At 40.2% G+C, this 16,524-nt stretch overlaps 1 protein-coding gene across 1 annotated transcript in view; it reads left to right on the forward strand.

Annotated features, from left to right (window-relative positions):
- CERS3 (ceramide synthase 3) overlaps positions 1–16,524 on the forward strand; it is a 124,004-nt gene that overhangs the window by 58,162 nt on the left and 49,318 nt on the right. The window contains exons 8-9 of the mRNA XM_019945767.3: positions 2,230–2,358; positions 5,701–5,807. Of these exons, the coding sequence (XP_019801326.1) occupies positions 2,230–2,358; positions 5,701–5,807 (236 nt within the window). The remainder of the gene's footprint in view (positions 1–2,229; positions 2,359–5,700; positions 5,808–16,524) is intronic.

Genomic DNA, 16,524 nt, shown 5'->3' on the forward strand with positions numbered 1-16,524 from the left:
CTATTAGCTTTGCTTTATTTGCAGGGAAAGTGAGTCACAGGCATGCTAAATGCATCCTCTGAGGTCACAAAGTGTGGTATTTTAGGAACTGTTTGGTTGTTACTGATTCCTATTTGCTGGTACAGAAAATTATATTATACTCTCAATGCAGTCACGGATTTCCTCATATATGTTAGCAGTACAGATCAAATGACAAATACTCTTGGCATGTACTTTATACGCTACGCTCTATATAAAAGATTGGTTTGTAGCAAAATTTGAAAATTAAGTTGAATTCAGTATTAAGGAAATAAAACCAAGTTGGCTTGACTAAATGATGTTTGAGTGAGCGTTGGTGTACAATCTATCACTAAGGGGCCCAGTCAGCTGCTCAACTGGAGATCTGAAAAGAAACTTACAGAATAAACCAAAGGAACATACTGTGAAAAAATCTGATTGAAATGATTTCCTTTTTCAGAAAACTTAATAATAGCTATAGTTTAACTGTTATTAACTTAATTTAGGCTAAGAACATATCAAAATTTAATTGATTGGGTCATCTTCTCAAGGGATAGAATTGAAAATAATCATTATTTAGAAGGTCTTCGTAGATATACTCAGGTAGGTTGATCCTGTAATGATCCTGTCTTTTTCCCACTTTTGATCCTTTTATTTTTTTCAGTAGTTGCTTTCTCTTTATTATTTACAGGTCATTGGACACCTTTTCAAAAATTAAATGTAGATATATGTCATATATTTGTAAATACACATCTTCAGAGACATAAAATTATTAGGAGTCGGGTAAAGCACAGGCTCTGGAGTCAAATTGCCAAAGTTTGGATCCCTGACTTCACTCATTAACATCTTGAGCTAGTTGGTTACATTTGCTAAACTAGATCTGTCTCGTCATATATAGAGTAGAGCTAAAAATAGTTCTTATCTCCTCCAGTTGTTGTGAGGATTAAACAAGTTAATTCATACAAAGCATTTTCTGGTGTATAGTAAGTACTCAATAAATTAGGCTGTTATTATTATCATGTTTATTCTTTTACTTTGGCTACAAGGAAACTGAAGTCTTTAAGTTTTTTTAAACGTTTTAATCAGGATATCCACAGACCATACAATTAATCTATTTAAAGTGCATAATGCAATGGTTTTGAGTATATTTGTAGAATTCTGCAGTCATCACCACAGTCAGTTCTATTTCCATCACCTCAAATAGAAATCCTGTACCCTTTAGCAGTCACTCCCCATTTCTTCTAACCTCCACAGCCCCAGGCAACCACTATCTACTTTCTGCCTCTATGCGTTTGCCTCTTTTGGATATTTCATATAAATGGACTCATACAATATATGTTTTTTTGTATCTGGCTCCTTTCACTTAGCATAATGATTCATTCCTTTTTATTAATGAATAATATTCCATTGTATGGATATACTACATTTTGTTTATGCATTTATCAATCGATGGATATTTGAGTTGTTTCTACCTTTTTGGCTATTATGAATAATGCTACTATGAACACTGATGTGCAAATTTTTGCACGAACATATATTTTTATTTCTCTCACGTATATACCTAGGGGTGGAATTGCTAGACTACATAGTAGTCCTATGTATAACCTTTGGGGGAATTGTTAGACTCTAACAAAGCAGCCATGCCATTTTACATTCCTACCAGCAATGTATAAGGGTTCCAGCTTCTCCACATCCTAGCCAACTCTTGTTATTGTTTGTCTTTTTTATTTTAGCTATCCTGGTGGGTGTGAAGTATTTTGCTACTGTAGTTATTCCACTTTCATTTGTTCCTTATTTCATATGCAGTAACTCTTATTTTAATAGTTGTGTAGTTTTATTATATTTGTCTTGGAATTAGGCAGGGAATTAACAATAAATGTAAATGTACACAGGAATATGCTTGGGTGTGTATGTATGTCTTTGTGTGTGTGTGTGTGTGTGTGTGTGTACATATATCCAGTGTAGAACAGTGGGAAGAACAGCAGATATTAGGACTTAGATGACAACTATTCAATGCTATCTCAAAGTTAAATGACTTAATCAATGAGGATAACACTTGTTATATCTCCCTCACAAGGATTGTGCTTAAGAATAAACGTGAAAGCATTTTACAAAGTTCAAAATATGCAGATGTCAGTTGTTAGTTTTAAAATTATTATTATTATTATCTCTTCCAGTGATTGAGAAATAACTGCATTTGCTTAATGGTTTCCATTTCCCCTCATTATATAGGATTTTCTAGCTCATGTCATCCACCACCTGGCTGCTGTTAGTTTGATGAGCTTCTCTTGGTGTGCTAATTATATTCGCAGTGGGACCCTCGTGATGATTTTACACGATGCGGCCGACATTTGGCTGGAGGTAAACGTTTGCCATTAAAAAACTAATAACAATACCATGTCCTGAGTTTAATGTGACTCCTCACAGGAAGAATTGTCTGTGAGTGATTTAGCAGAGCTCTCTGTCCTGAAAACACCCAAAGTCTGCAGATGTCTCTAGGTCCCCAGATCTTTCAAGCTCAAAGAAAGGAAAGCTTTCAGTTTTTAGTTTCTAACCTTTTTTCTCCATGGTACTCGAGAGAGAGGTTAATTTGTGGGATTCCACTTATGAAAGTTGCATGCAGATATTAGCTTAGGAAGTAAGCTGAGGTATCTGAAGAAGGAATGAACTCTAAGCTTTTAAACGGAAAACTTGGACTATGACATTGTAGATTTTTAAAGTTGGTCGGCACCGTATATTCACTTAAGCAAATCTAAATACGCAGTGAATGCTTGCACCTCCCTGCATGGACCCTCCTCCAGCTTTAAGGAATGAGAGCCGATGTTTATTTAAATGACATTTATTTTCTAAGGAAGGAATGTTTCAGAGCAGGGGACATTAAAACAAGAATCTTCCTAATCCCAAACCACACAAAATATAAGGAACGATGCAAAATTAGGATTGTTTTCTCTACATGTTTCTGATGTGCTTTGGTTCCTGTTTACCCTGAGGCAGTGGGTCCTGCTGTACTTAGAGCCACATTGTTCATAATTTAAATATACTCATTTATAATGAAGCCGGGGAAAATGATGCTAACCCATTTGCATTCAGGATTGCCTCTTCAAGGGCTAATAATTGAATGTAAGTTGATATGGAAGAAATTAAATTTAATTTAATAAGATCTTGTTCTTCTAGATCAGGGTTCAGCAAACTTTTTGGTAAAGAGCCAGGTAGTAAATCTAGCTTTGTGGGCCTCATAGGATCTCTTGTCACATATTTTTCTTTTTCGTTGTTTTTTCTTTTCTCTTATACCCCTTTAAAAATGTGAAAACCATTCTTACCCTTCTTAACTCAAGGGCTGACCAGCTTTAGCCCATAGGCTGAACTGTAATTTGCCAAACCCTGTTCTAGATATAACCAGAAGTCATTTGAAGCCATTTCAAAGCAACTGGCTGTTGTTAAAATATTAGCTGTGTACAGAATTGTATTTCTTGTACGTAATCGTAATTAGACATGTAAATACCATTCTAATGGTCAAGATTATTATATGTGCTTCAGGGCAACACGTGGCTTAGCAGAAGAAGGATTGTGCCAGTTTTTCCGTGTGTTGCTCTCTGAATGTAGCCATCTCTGCTATAATTACCTCCTTCTCCGATCATATCTCAGAAACCCTGCCTGAAAATTAAGACCAAATTGGCCATGAGTTAAAAATTTTATGCTACTCTATTCTTCTAACCCTCTAGTTCAATTGCCTTTGGTGTGTGTCCACCGTAAAAACAGTTTCATTGTGTTACTAAAAGGGAGCGTTAGGTGTTGGGACTGGGAATAAGCACCGTGTTATCCCTGTCTACCCTGCCATTGACATGACATAACTCCCTAGGTGACCTGGACAAATCACTTAATGCTTTGTTTCTATCCTCAGCTGTAGCATGAGAAGTCATATCTGCCTCTTAGGGTATATTGTGCAGTTTAGCTCACTATCGTTTGAAAATGTTCTGAGGTCCTTAGGTAAAAAACAGAAGAAAAATGAAATGTCAAACTCAGGTCCCTACATGGGTAAACTATGAGAACAGCTTCATGTCGTTAATGATCATCAATAATTCTTGATTCACAAGTCAGGATCTAACTTGAGGTTCAGTGAGCGAGGCCACTACCCTCCATCAGCTGGTGGTAGAAACAACATTGAATAGTGGTGTGGGGCTGATTTTTTATATTCTCCAGGAGTGCCTATTCCATAGCTTCCTCAAGTAGTTTGTTTTAGTGTTTGTCCTCTCAGTCAAGTTCTAATTGAACCCAGACATGGTACAACTTTTAGCCCTGTTTAGACCTTCCTAAAGGTGGAGACTATTAATCTTTCATGTTCCTTAAGACAGTTGTTGGGTCATTTCTTTGTTCTTTCTTTGCAAGGAAGAACAGCCTCAGCATCTACAATTTTTACTCATAAGCAACCTTGTGCCTTCTTCATGCATCTTCATGATCCTCTCTAGTTTTCTGCATGTTAAGTTTAGATCCAGGACCCAACACTTTAACAGTATCTTGACTGATACTTAGCAAAGGAGAGGGGTTACTCTCTGATATCCATCTCTGCACAGCCCAGAATAGGCCACGTGTGCATTTGCCCAAAGGAGTGCTACTTTGCCATTACAAGTGGGGGCAAAGTAGCATTCTTCATGCCTATGCACATCTCTAGCTTCCCAGCCTGGCCTACCTTCTGACCCTTCAAACAGCTCCCCACTCCATTCCAAGCCCTCTAAACTTCTGGCCTTTCTCCCCATACGCAAGTCCTGCCCAGCTGGCATGCCAGACTTCTGTCTCAGCAATGGAGGCTGTTCCCTTTTGGGCCCCTGCCAGTCCCATAGTCTGGTCACATTCTTACCCCATGGTAGGTATGGAAAATGCAATGTAAACCATTCCTGAAATATAATAAGCTGCTTCTCTTGTTCTAGATGGGCCTTGAGGTTCCTGGGTGATTTCAGTTCTGAAACTGGTAGGGCTAAGCCACACCACCCACCTGCCCACCTTCCAGCCCCAACTTCAGACTCTTTCCCATTCAGCCTTGGGCCCCGCTGGATAATGCAAGAGAAAATCCTCATTACATTAGTACCACATTAAACAACATTTTCTGTAATTCTTTTCACTCAACACAGATAATATGAGCACTACAGGCTAGCATAAAGTAAGTAGAGAAAATCAAGTGCTTGAAACTTTACTTCAACCAGGGCATGGCCCCAAGGGCTGCCTCCTAACTCCACTTCTTCTGTCATCTGCCTTAAAGTAGCTGCCTTGATTGCAACATGCCCAGCCCAGCCCAGGACTTCACTCATATCCCAGCCTTTCTTCAATTCAGCTCTCCTCCCAGTTAAATGGAGAAATTCAATAAATGCCCAGATAAAATACATGCTAAAATTAATTATGCTAATTTGTAGTGCTTGTGAAATACAGGAGTAATATTACAGTCATTCTAACTAATTTTTTAAACATTATATTATGCAAAGTTTCAAACATATGACAAGGTAAAGAGTATAATGGGCCCAATGGACCCATCATCCAGCTTTAACAGTTATCAATATAGCCAATCTTGTTTCAGCTATTTCTCATCCATAACCCAACTCCCACCAAGATTTTGAAGCAAATCCCAGGTATAATTTAATTTATAAATATTTAATTTAAAAATTTTACATGAATATCACCCTATCTGAATGCAATTTCTTTCTATTTTCTCAGTCTGCTAAGATGTTTTCTTATGCCGGATGGAAGCAAACCTGTAACATCCTGTTTTTCATCTTCTCCATCGTATTTTTCATCAGCCGCCTCATTATTTTTCCCTTCTGGTGAGTAGACAAGGTTCTGTGTGTGCCTTTGGTCACTGTGCTGAGGTGGCCTTGCATGTTGTTCAGGTTGGAGCATTGCCCTTTCTTTCTTTCTTACACTGATCTCCAGCTATTTGTGCCAAGTTCAGCTGGAAAGAAGAATGTGAAGGAGATATTTTTATAGATAATTAAAACCACACCTTCCAATGTGAAAAGGCTTGTTACAAAGGGAGATTAAAGATGTGTAACCAATAGGAAGCAGCAACTCTTACTCTGTGTCTGATTTCATGAATCTGGATCTTTCTTTGTGATTAACAGCTTTTCCAGTTATTCAGTGAAATGTCATTGGCCAATTATCAGCTCTTTAAAAGAGAGGCAAATTCTGTGTTAAAATTGCAATAGTTATAACCACCATTAATTGAATGCCAGACACTGGATTAGGCCCTTTATACATCTTGGCACTAGCTACACAACAAATCATAAAGATAGGTATCATCACTTCCAGTTTGCAGATGAGGAAACTGATGCTGATTTCATTTTCCATGATCACTGGTCCTAACAGTGATTTGGACCACTGGCTCTTGGTCGGTCTGTTGATTTTGTTTAGCCAAGAGCTGGCAACATAGAACCTATGTTGTGTCTCTCCTGACAATCATTCCTTTGGCAAGCATAATTTTCCATGTGTTGATTGACAGAAACCAGAGGAAAAATGTGAGGAAGACATTGATGGTTTGGAAAGAACAGCTTAAAACTAACTGTAGTTTGGGGATAGTCTAGAGTTTCAGATATTCTCAACAGAAAAGCTAGTGCTATTGGAGGTACTAGGTTCCAGCAGAATGAAATGGGGACCCAGGTTTCAGGCCTGATCCCTTGTGGGTGGAGAGCACCCTTAACTAGCAGCATGCAGGGAAGACTGGTAAGAGAGTGTGGGTGCTGCCTGCCCTGTGGAAGCCAGGTGTGTTCTTTAACCCAGGACTGGGTGTCTTGATTAGACATTTTTTTCTGGAGAGGAGCAGCATCATGCAGTGATGAATTTCACAGATGCAAGTCAGTCCTGGCTCCAGACTTACTACCTGTGTGATCTTGTACAGGTTAGATCATTTCTCTGTGCCTCAGTTTCTCATCTGTAAAATGTAAATAAGGGTTGTCATGAGCCTTAATTGAAGTAATACATATGAAATAGCTTAGAACAGCATCTGGAACATAGTAAGGATTCAGTAAATGCCAGCTGTTATTACTAAAATTATGAATGAGTCTCTGAGAATTTGAAGTTTAATCTAGAATCAAATCTGAGATACATGTTTAAGATATTCTTCTTGGTTGACGAATCATATTACCATCACTTTTGCTTTGGCTGATCAGGTGTGTTTATGAAATTAGAATATTGTACAATAGCAACTATTGATAGGGTAAGTATTGACTTGCAGATAGCAGTTGAGTTGTGGCTTTTCAGTGTGACTTTCATGGTGCTCTAAATCCAGCATTTGCCCATTGGTGACACTTATTTTGTTCAAAAAGTACCATGTGTTCCAGTTATCTATAGCTGTAAACAAACCTTTTGAAAAATTTAGTGGCTTAAGGCAGTAGTGAGCAAACTTTTTTTTATAAAGGGCCATAGAATAACTGTTTTAGCCTTTGAGGGACATATATGGTCTCTGTTGCATGTTTTTCTTTGTTTGGTTCTGATTCTTTTACAACCCTTTAAAAATGTACCAAACCTAGCTTAGATCACTGGCTGTAGAAAAACGGGCTGTAGGCCAGACTTTACCAACACGCCATGTTTTGCAGGGCTCTTTCTTAAAACAACAATACATTATTATTACTATTTCTTATGGATCTGGGAGTTGACAGGCATCATCTACATGGTTTTTACTCATGTGATTACAGTCAGATGGTCGCTGGCCAGTCAAGGTTGGAGTTTTCTTGAAGGCTTCCTCACTCACAAGGTTCAGGTGACACCCGTGACATCAGCTGGTTGATGCTGATTGCTGGTTGGGACCACTGCTGGGCCTGTCAGCTGGAACACATGCCCATGCCCCTCCACTGGCCTGACCTTCTCTTAGCACAGCAGATGGATTTCAAGGGTGAGCAGTTCAAGAGAGAGCTTGGCAGATGCTGTCTCCTTTTATAACCCAACTTCAGAAGTCACAGCATGTCACTTCCAGCCTCATTTTCTTCATTGAATCCAAGTCACTAAGGCCAGCTCATATTTAAGGGAAGGAAATTTAGACTCCATTTCTTGATGGGAATAGTTTCAAATAATTTGTAGAGATTTTGTTGTGTTGCTGTGGTACACGGGCCTCTCACTGTTGTGGCCTCTCCCGTTGCGGAGTACAGGCTCCAGATGCGCAGGCTCAGCGGCCATGGCTCACGGGCCCAGCCGCTCTGCGGCATGTGGGATCTTCCCGGACTGGGGCACGAACCCGTGTCCCCTGCATCGGCAGGCGGACTCTCAACCACTGTGCCACCAGGGAAGCCCTGTAGAGATATTTTTAAAGCACACACCATGGAAGTTCTCAGTCTGGAGAACTCTCTGAGAAGCTTCTAAGTATTGCTGCTGTGGTTGACTACTGATTCAGCATCAAAGGATCTTCGCCTCGGACCTTCCCATGATGTCTCAAAATCAACAGGCCAGCTAACTCTGCCTCATAGACAGTCGAACATCGGGTTGGGGTTGAGTAGAGTGTTACTTCCCCACATACCCTCAACTTTAAAATCCTAGATTTAAGTGACTTCCCTGGTGGCACAGAGGTTAAGAATCCACCTGCCAGTGCAAGGGACACAGGGTCGACTCCTAGTCCGGGAAGATCCCACATACCATGGAGCAACTAAGCCCGTGTGCCCCAACTACTGAGCCTGCACTCTAGAGCCCACAAGCCACAACTACTGAGCCTGCGCGCCACGACAACTAAAGTCTACGTAGCTAGAGCCCGTGCTCCACAACAAGATAAGCCACCACAATGAGAAGCCTGCGCACCACAACGAAGAGTAACCCCCACTCACCGCAACTAGATAGCCCATGCACAGCAACGAAGACCCAATGCAGCCAAAAATAAATAAATGAATAAAAATTAAAAAGAAAAAGAAAGGAGAGGCTTCCCTGGTGGTGCAGTGTTTGAGAGTCTGCCTGCCGAAGCAGGGGACACGGGTTCGTGCCCCGGTCCGGGAAGATCCCACATGCCGCGGAGCGGCTGGGCCTGTGAGCCATGGCCACTGAGCCTACGTGTCTGGAGCCTGTGCTCCACAATGGGAGAGGCCACAACAGTGAGAGGCCTGCATACTGCAAAAAAAAGAAAAAAAAGAAAAAAAGAAAGGAGAATGATCAAACCAGAAGAAATAAAGACATTATTAAAAAAAAATTCCTAGATTTAAGAACTCATTCTCTTGCCAGCATCTCTGGATTTCAAGGAGAATTAGTTACATGCATTTGGCATTTTCTTGATCTTGATACTTTGCTGAATTCACCAGCCTACTGCAGAGGGCAACCAATACCACTGTTTGCTGTCTTCAGGAGGTTGGGCTGTGAATAAACCAGTATTAACAGACTTGACTGAAAAAATTTTTTGTGGGTAAAAATTCTTCTGTACTGACATTGACTGATCTTCATTGTTTGGAAGCTTAAGGAGAACCTCACCAAGCTATTGGAAGTTTGGGAGATGGGTTTTTCATGGTTTTTGAAAGCATTAGTTGCAGTGTATTACTCTGACTTAAATAGCCATCCCATCAGCTTGAACATGTTACACAACCAAGTGGTGGTACCAAAGAGGAAAAGTCAGTTCCTTGTTGTTAGTCTGGCTCCCACCATCTGTCTAAAACTTGTAACTCTGCAGACTCACTTTTCAAGGATATTTTATTAGTCCAGATTTGTTGGGAATTTACCATGGACCAAACAAAGTGCAGACAGGCCCATTTCAAGATTCAGATATTTTAGAGGTACTGTGGGAGGTGGTTCGCCATCTAGTTGCTCTGTTCTTCTCAACTGCTTTTGTTGTACATTTTGTGGTGAGGTGAAGGGTTGAGTGGGGAGAAAGGTGACTGGGGTGGTGCCATCTGAAAGTCGTCTGAAACCTTGAGAAAAAGAACAGGAGTTTTTTTTTTGCTTTTTTGTTTGTTTTTGCGGTACGCGGGCCTCGCACTGTTGTGGCCTCTCCCGTTGCGGAGCACAGGCTCCAGACGCGCAGGCTCAGTGGCCATGGCTCACGGGCCTATCCGCTCCGTGGCATGTGGGATCTCCCCGGACCGGGGCACGAACCTGTGTCCCCTGCATCGGCAGGTGGACTCTCAACCACTGCGCCACCAGGGAAGCCCAGAACAGGAGTTTTACATCATGCGTGTCTTTCCCTTTCTTCTCCTTTCCTTTTATTCCCCCAGCCTCAAGCAGATTTGCTTTCCCCTCATGAGTTTCCTTTTGTGTCCATACAACTGTGTCCCCAATTCTCCTTTCTTCCTGCTCTTTTCAGGGATCTAATTTAGCCAGTTTTCAGTCAGTGTCAGCAAGAGTTAATTACCTTGATTTTCTAAACAGTGTTACTGTCAACATTAGGTAGACATTCCAGTTGGCACTGGCCAAACTGCTTTAATCTAATTGCCTGGTTACCCCCATTTATTTGCATTTTTCTTCAAAAACATTTAAATCTCAGGCTTACGTTATTCACATTGTATTCCCAACTATTGTATTAAAATAATGACTTCTATATTTGTGAATTATTGGACGTATCTATCTACTTGAATATTATACAAATACCACCCGAGATCATTCGGTTAGAAAGACCCTCCGAAGGTCAGATAAACGGTGCCCCTGACTCCTGACAATTTTCCTCCATAAATAAAAAGAGCAGATAATAATTTAGTCCAGGCTGATTGATCTGAAGGGAAGGAGCACTGTTTCAACTGAAGTTTCCGAGTGGCAGTGCTGGCTCATTGCTTTGTTTCTGGAACTCACCACTGCTAGATGTTGTGAGGAGCTCACAGATGAGTGAGACGCAGCTCCTAGCCTGCAGCAGTTCATGATGGCAGTAGAAGAAATCTTTGTATCCACCACCTTTTCCATGTATTTGAAGGCTATTAATACTGACCCATATTTTTTGGATATTCCAAAAAGAAAAAAATAAAACATTTCCTGCAAATCAAAACTACAATGAGGTATCACCTCACACTAGTCAGAATGGCCATCATTTAAAAGTCTACAAAAGTCTACAAATAATAATTGCTAGAGAGGGTGTGGAGAAAAAGGAACCCTCCTACACTGTCAGTGGGAATGTAAGTCAGTGAAGTCACTAAGGAGAACAATATGGAGACTCCTTAAGAAACTAAAAAATAGAGTTACCATGTGATCCCACTACAATCCCACTCTTAAGCATATATCTTGGAAAAGATGAAAACTCTAATTCAAAAAGATACATGCACCCCAGTGTTTATTGCAGCACTATTTACAATAGCCATGACATGGAAGCAACCTAATTGTCCACTGACAAATTAATGGATAAAGAAGATGTGGTACATATATACAATGGAATATTACTCAGCTGTGACAAAGAATGAAATAATGCCATTTGCAGCAATATGTATGGACCTAGAGATTATCATACTAAGTGAAGTACAATAAGACAGAGAAAGACAAATAATCATATGATATCACTTATATGTGGAATCTAACAAAATGATGCAAAGGAATTTATTTACAAAACAGAAATAGACTCACAAACATAGAAAACAAAGTATGGTTACTAAAGGGGAAACAGGGGGAGGGATAAATTAGGGCTTTGGGATTAATAGGTACACAGTACTATATATAAAATAGATAAACGACAAGGACCTACAAAGGAATTATATTCAATATCTTATAATAACCTATAATGGAAAAGAATCTGAAAAAGAATAGATACCTATATGTATAACTGAATCACTGCTGTACACTTGAAACTAACACAACACTGTAAATTAAATAGACTTCAATTTTAAAAATGGTTAAGAAAATAAAAAATAAAACATTTCCAACAGTGAATAATACTCAAATAAATAGCTTCCTTATCTCCAAGGGTACATATGCTAGTGGTAACTTTATTTTCCCCACCAGTGGTTCACAGGACTTTGGGCTTCATCTTTTGATGATCCAGGTCTCACTGGTATAGAAAAATGGTGCCCTGAGAAGCCTCATACGAAGGAGAATTTTGTGGGCAATGAGGCCATATAAACCCTTGAAATGGCTATCAGAGAGAGGACAGTTTTAAGAAAAGACGAGACACAACAAAGCTGAAAGCATACAGCAGTGCTCTAAGCTGATGTCCATCAGAGAGAGACAAGAGTGAGGACACGATGGTCCTTTCTTTCCTCCTAAGGCCTGGGGCCTCTGTTCTGAATGGTGAGTCAGGGGCAGAGCAGGGGTCTGATGGTGCCAGGGTCAGCTTCCTTGCCCTCCTGGGATGGCACAGTGCCCTTCCCACAGTCATCAGAGGAGAGGAGGGCCTGCACCGTGCCAGAGAGGCTCTGTTGAAGTATCTCAGAACTGGGCTTTCCAGTCACAAAGCTTATAGAGGAGAGGGCAAATGACACCGCAGGTGTTTGCTCTGCATCTCGTTCAACAAGGAGCCCTCAGGGGAGCTCCTTCCCACACCCCACAGGCTTGGCACTTCTGTTGCTGCTTGTAAACTTATGAAGGACAGCGACAACAGTCCATAGAATTTTAGAATTTTAAATTCATAATTTAGTCCAACCCCTTTATTCATTTATGTGTTTGGAAATAATTTTAAGCTCACAGGATAATTTCAAGTATATCACAGAGAACTCTTACATATTGCCTTTACCCAGATTTACTAGTTAACGTTTCCCCCATTTGCTTTGTCATTTTTTCCTCTCTCTCTGTTTCTCTTTCTCTTTCTCTCTCAACACACACACACACACGTGCTCACACATGTGGGTGTGTGTGTATATATATACATATATATATGTATACATATTTTTTCTGAACCAGTTGAAAGTTGAAACCATCACGTCCTTTTAATCCTAAATAGTTCAGTGTGTATTTCCTAAGGACAAGGACATTTTTCTACAGAATCACAGTATAGTTATCAATTTCAGGAAAGGTAGCAATCTACCATCCATGTTTCAGTTTTGTCAGTTGATCCGATAGTGCCTTTCATTACTTTTTTCCCTCACTATTGGATTTGGCCCAGGATCACATTCTGCATTCAGTTGTCACCTGCCGGGAATAGTCCTTACCTCTTCTTGCCTTTCGTGTCATAGATATTGTTGAAGCGTTGCAACCCTGTTTGTTTTTCACATGAGAAGTTAAGATAGTTCCAGGATCGCACAGCTAGTTATGAAAGAATCAAGATTAGAAACAGAACATTTGAAACACAAAAGAGATATGTTTCCAGTTAAGTTACTAAATTTGATAATTAAGAGCAGGCATCATTGCCTTACCTAAGTATTATTAAGTTTTCTTCAACTACTTGGTCACTTCGAAATATAAGCCATCTCTAGAATGTTAGGTGAGCGATTATGCACCTGTAGAACCAGTATTTGTTATCCTGAAAAGGCTTAATGCTCACACCTACAATTAGCAAGAAAAAAAGACCTTTAACTTTCCTTAGAAAAATTACTTTTGGTGGCTGCCTTATCAGCCCAGCAAAACCAACTACTATTTATACCAACAATGTGATTTTTTTCAAACCATGTAAACTTTGGTGATTGAGTAAAGAGTAAAAATGGGGAAAAAAACCCCAAACAGGAAAAAGGCCAAGCTTTGCAATCCACAGGCACCATGGTAGTGCATCCGTTTGTACAGGTTAAAGGCCAGCGTACAGAGCAGAATTGAGGAGTATTCTCTGTGAAAAGGGAGATTCCACAGGACCCACAAGGTAAATGTGCAAGTGTTTGTGGGTTCACTCGTGTGTCTGCACACTTGATACACAAAATTGAGAAAGGCAGATTTGTGTTTTTTCCTTCCCATTCTCCTTTTAGCAAAGGACCAGAAGAAATCAAGGCTGAGAGATTGGACCATCTTTTAGTGAGGGCAGTGAGACCCATAGAAAGAGGCCCTGAAAATGCCAACTGAAGCCCCATAACTGCTGTCCTCCCTTCTGAACTCCTCTTCACTTCTTGGGCCTCCTGTTCCCTCTGTCCTCCCACAGCACAGGGTCCCCACTCCTCCTTAGCCGGCTCCTCCCCTCCAAAGCGGCCTCCTCCTTCTCCCTGATATGCAGAAAATCCAGCTATTTCAGCGGCACCCTCCCTGGGTGTTGCCCTCCCTGTATTATTAACGAAGCCCTCTGCAGTAGGAAAGGGGGTGGTGGTGGAAAGCCATCTCGTCATAATGATGGTAATAGTAATGTTATAACTACCATTTCTGAGTGCTTACTATATGCTAAGCTCTTCCCATTTGTCAACTCATTTAATTCGCATAACAACCTGACAAGGTGAGACCTGTTTTATTACAGAAGAAATTGAAGCCCAGAGAAGCTACGTAACTTGCTGCAGACCCCAGGGAAGCCATGATCCAAATCTAGCGGGCTCCAGTGCCCATGCCATTGACCTCTCCTCTCTGCAGTGGCTTGGCTGTCTCTGAAGGCATTTGTGTTTAATGGCAGTCTCTTCTGTTTCTAGGACTCTGCAGTTTGCAAAGCTGGCTGTGTGTTTCTCTGGAGCCGCTCATTCAGAGATGTGGGGTTAGTTCTACCCAAGGAATGGGAGGTTGTGCAGGTTACCAGGCAAGAAAATAGCAGCCTTAGCCCTGGAGCCCAGCTCTGATGATTCTAGGCCAGGTGTATCACTCTTCTTTCTAAAACTGGCGAAGCTTCCCAAAGCTGTTACTACGAAGGCCACACCCTTGACCTTGACTTTCAAGTCCAACAGGAGATGGCTGCATTCACCAATCCAGCTTTATCTTCACCCCACCCCCACCCCCTGCCACTCCTCTCCCTGAAGCCACACTGGTCTTCTTTTAGCCCTTGAATTTTCCATGATGCCTCCACCTGAGAGTTTTGTATGTGTCCTTTCCTCTGACTGGAATCCTCTTTTCTGTGTCTTCCCTTCAACTAGAGGGAAGAGGGAAATCTCCATTCAGTCAGAACCCTGCAATATGTTCCCTGTCCTTTTCTTTCTTTGCATGGACCACAGTGAGTTTAATTATATGTTTAAGTAATTATTCACATTCTCTGATAGAATGCATGAAGGAGATATTTTTTAGTAGATTCCTTTGTTAGTTTTGACACTGACAAATTCCCAGTAGGAGACCTTGTATGGGACCACGCCCTGGAACAGGTGATGGGAGGATACAGAGATGAAGGCATCATGGCTGCTGTCTTTGGAAAGCTTGCTAGCTAATGAGGAGTCAACTAATATAAGAGCTTTTACTGCAAGGCAGGGTGAATCAGCCAAATGCTCTAAAGAAGCTGGTATCAGGGGAGCCCAGAGAAAAGTTATAAATTCAGAGGTGAGCAGAATAGCACAGAGATTTTGGTATGGAGAGGGCCATGCTTTGATAGGTGAAAAGAATTTCAATTGAAAAGGGGAAAGGCATTATAGGCTAAATGAGTCCAGAATAAGGCACACAATTGCTTAAGGACCCAGCAAATCAGAATAGCAAATTGGCTTTATGTATATTATTTCCTATAATCCCTGTGGATGCAGGCACCAAAATGTAAGCCCTTCTAGTTCAGGAATTTCAGTCTGTTTTATTCATTGCTGTATTTCTGGCTCCCACAAAGTTCCTGGTAGCACTTTGGTGCTTAATAAATATTTATTGAATGCATAAGGTAGGTACTCATTGCTTCCATTTTACAATTGAGAATATGCACAAATAAGTGACTCAAGATTACATAGAGCCAAGATTTTAAGAAAATATGGAAAAATATATTTTAAAATGTTGGGGGTGAGAAAAACCTTTTAAAGCCTAATATGGAGGAAACAATTGTTTCATATAAAGGAAACAATTGATAACTTTTGTTACACAAATGTTTTAAAAATTGATTTGTCAAGAAAAATTATAAACAAAGTTGTAAGAATCAAAACCATGTGATGTTATTTAACATGATTAAAAAGTAATATTATAATCCTTAACATATAAAGAGTACTTAAGAGTCAATAGAAAAAGTAAATACCCCAAAAGAAAAATGGACAAATAGATACCATGAAGAAGCAGTTCACAAAAGCACAAATCACAATAATTTTAAAAACTCATATATATATCTTCACAAGAAATAAAAATGTAAATATATAAATAGTGTGATATTGTTTTACGTAGCAGCTGACAAAGTACAATGTTGGTCAAGATCCAAGGAAGCAGATACTCTCATACACTGGGTGCAAGACTATGAGTTGGCACAGTCTTGCTGGAAAGCATCTAGCAATACACTTCAAAATGTAAATTGAGTATACTCTTTGACTCAGGATTTTAGCAATTCTAAGGAAATATCAAACAATTTTATCAAAATGTCTTTATAAGTAATATTCTGACAGTGTTCTTTATTTTTTTTCACTGTTGTCAATTTAATTAATACTTTTGACTACACAACCTCCAAAAGAGTAGTTCTCAATTTAACCAAAGCACTTTCCATGATGCCAAAAATTAACGTTTGGTTGCCATCACTCTTGCAACAAAAGTACTTGGACAACTGCCAAATGCAGAGCACTCAGGTGGGTACCTCAGGATTACACAGATGCAGTCAAGAGCTCAAAGAAGCCTTCAGGAAAACTTGTTAATTCTTTGATTTTCCTCAGCAACTTCTCCCCTCTCATT

This window comes from Tursiops truncatus, chromosome 2 (genome assembly GCF_011762595.2).
Source record: "Tursiops truncatus isolate mTurTru1 chromosome 2, mTurTru1.mat.Y, whole genome shotgun sequence".
NCBI classification, from domain to species: Eukaryota; Metazoa; Chordata; class Mammalia; order Artiodactyla; family Delphinidae; genus Tursiops; species Tursiops truncatus.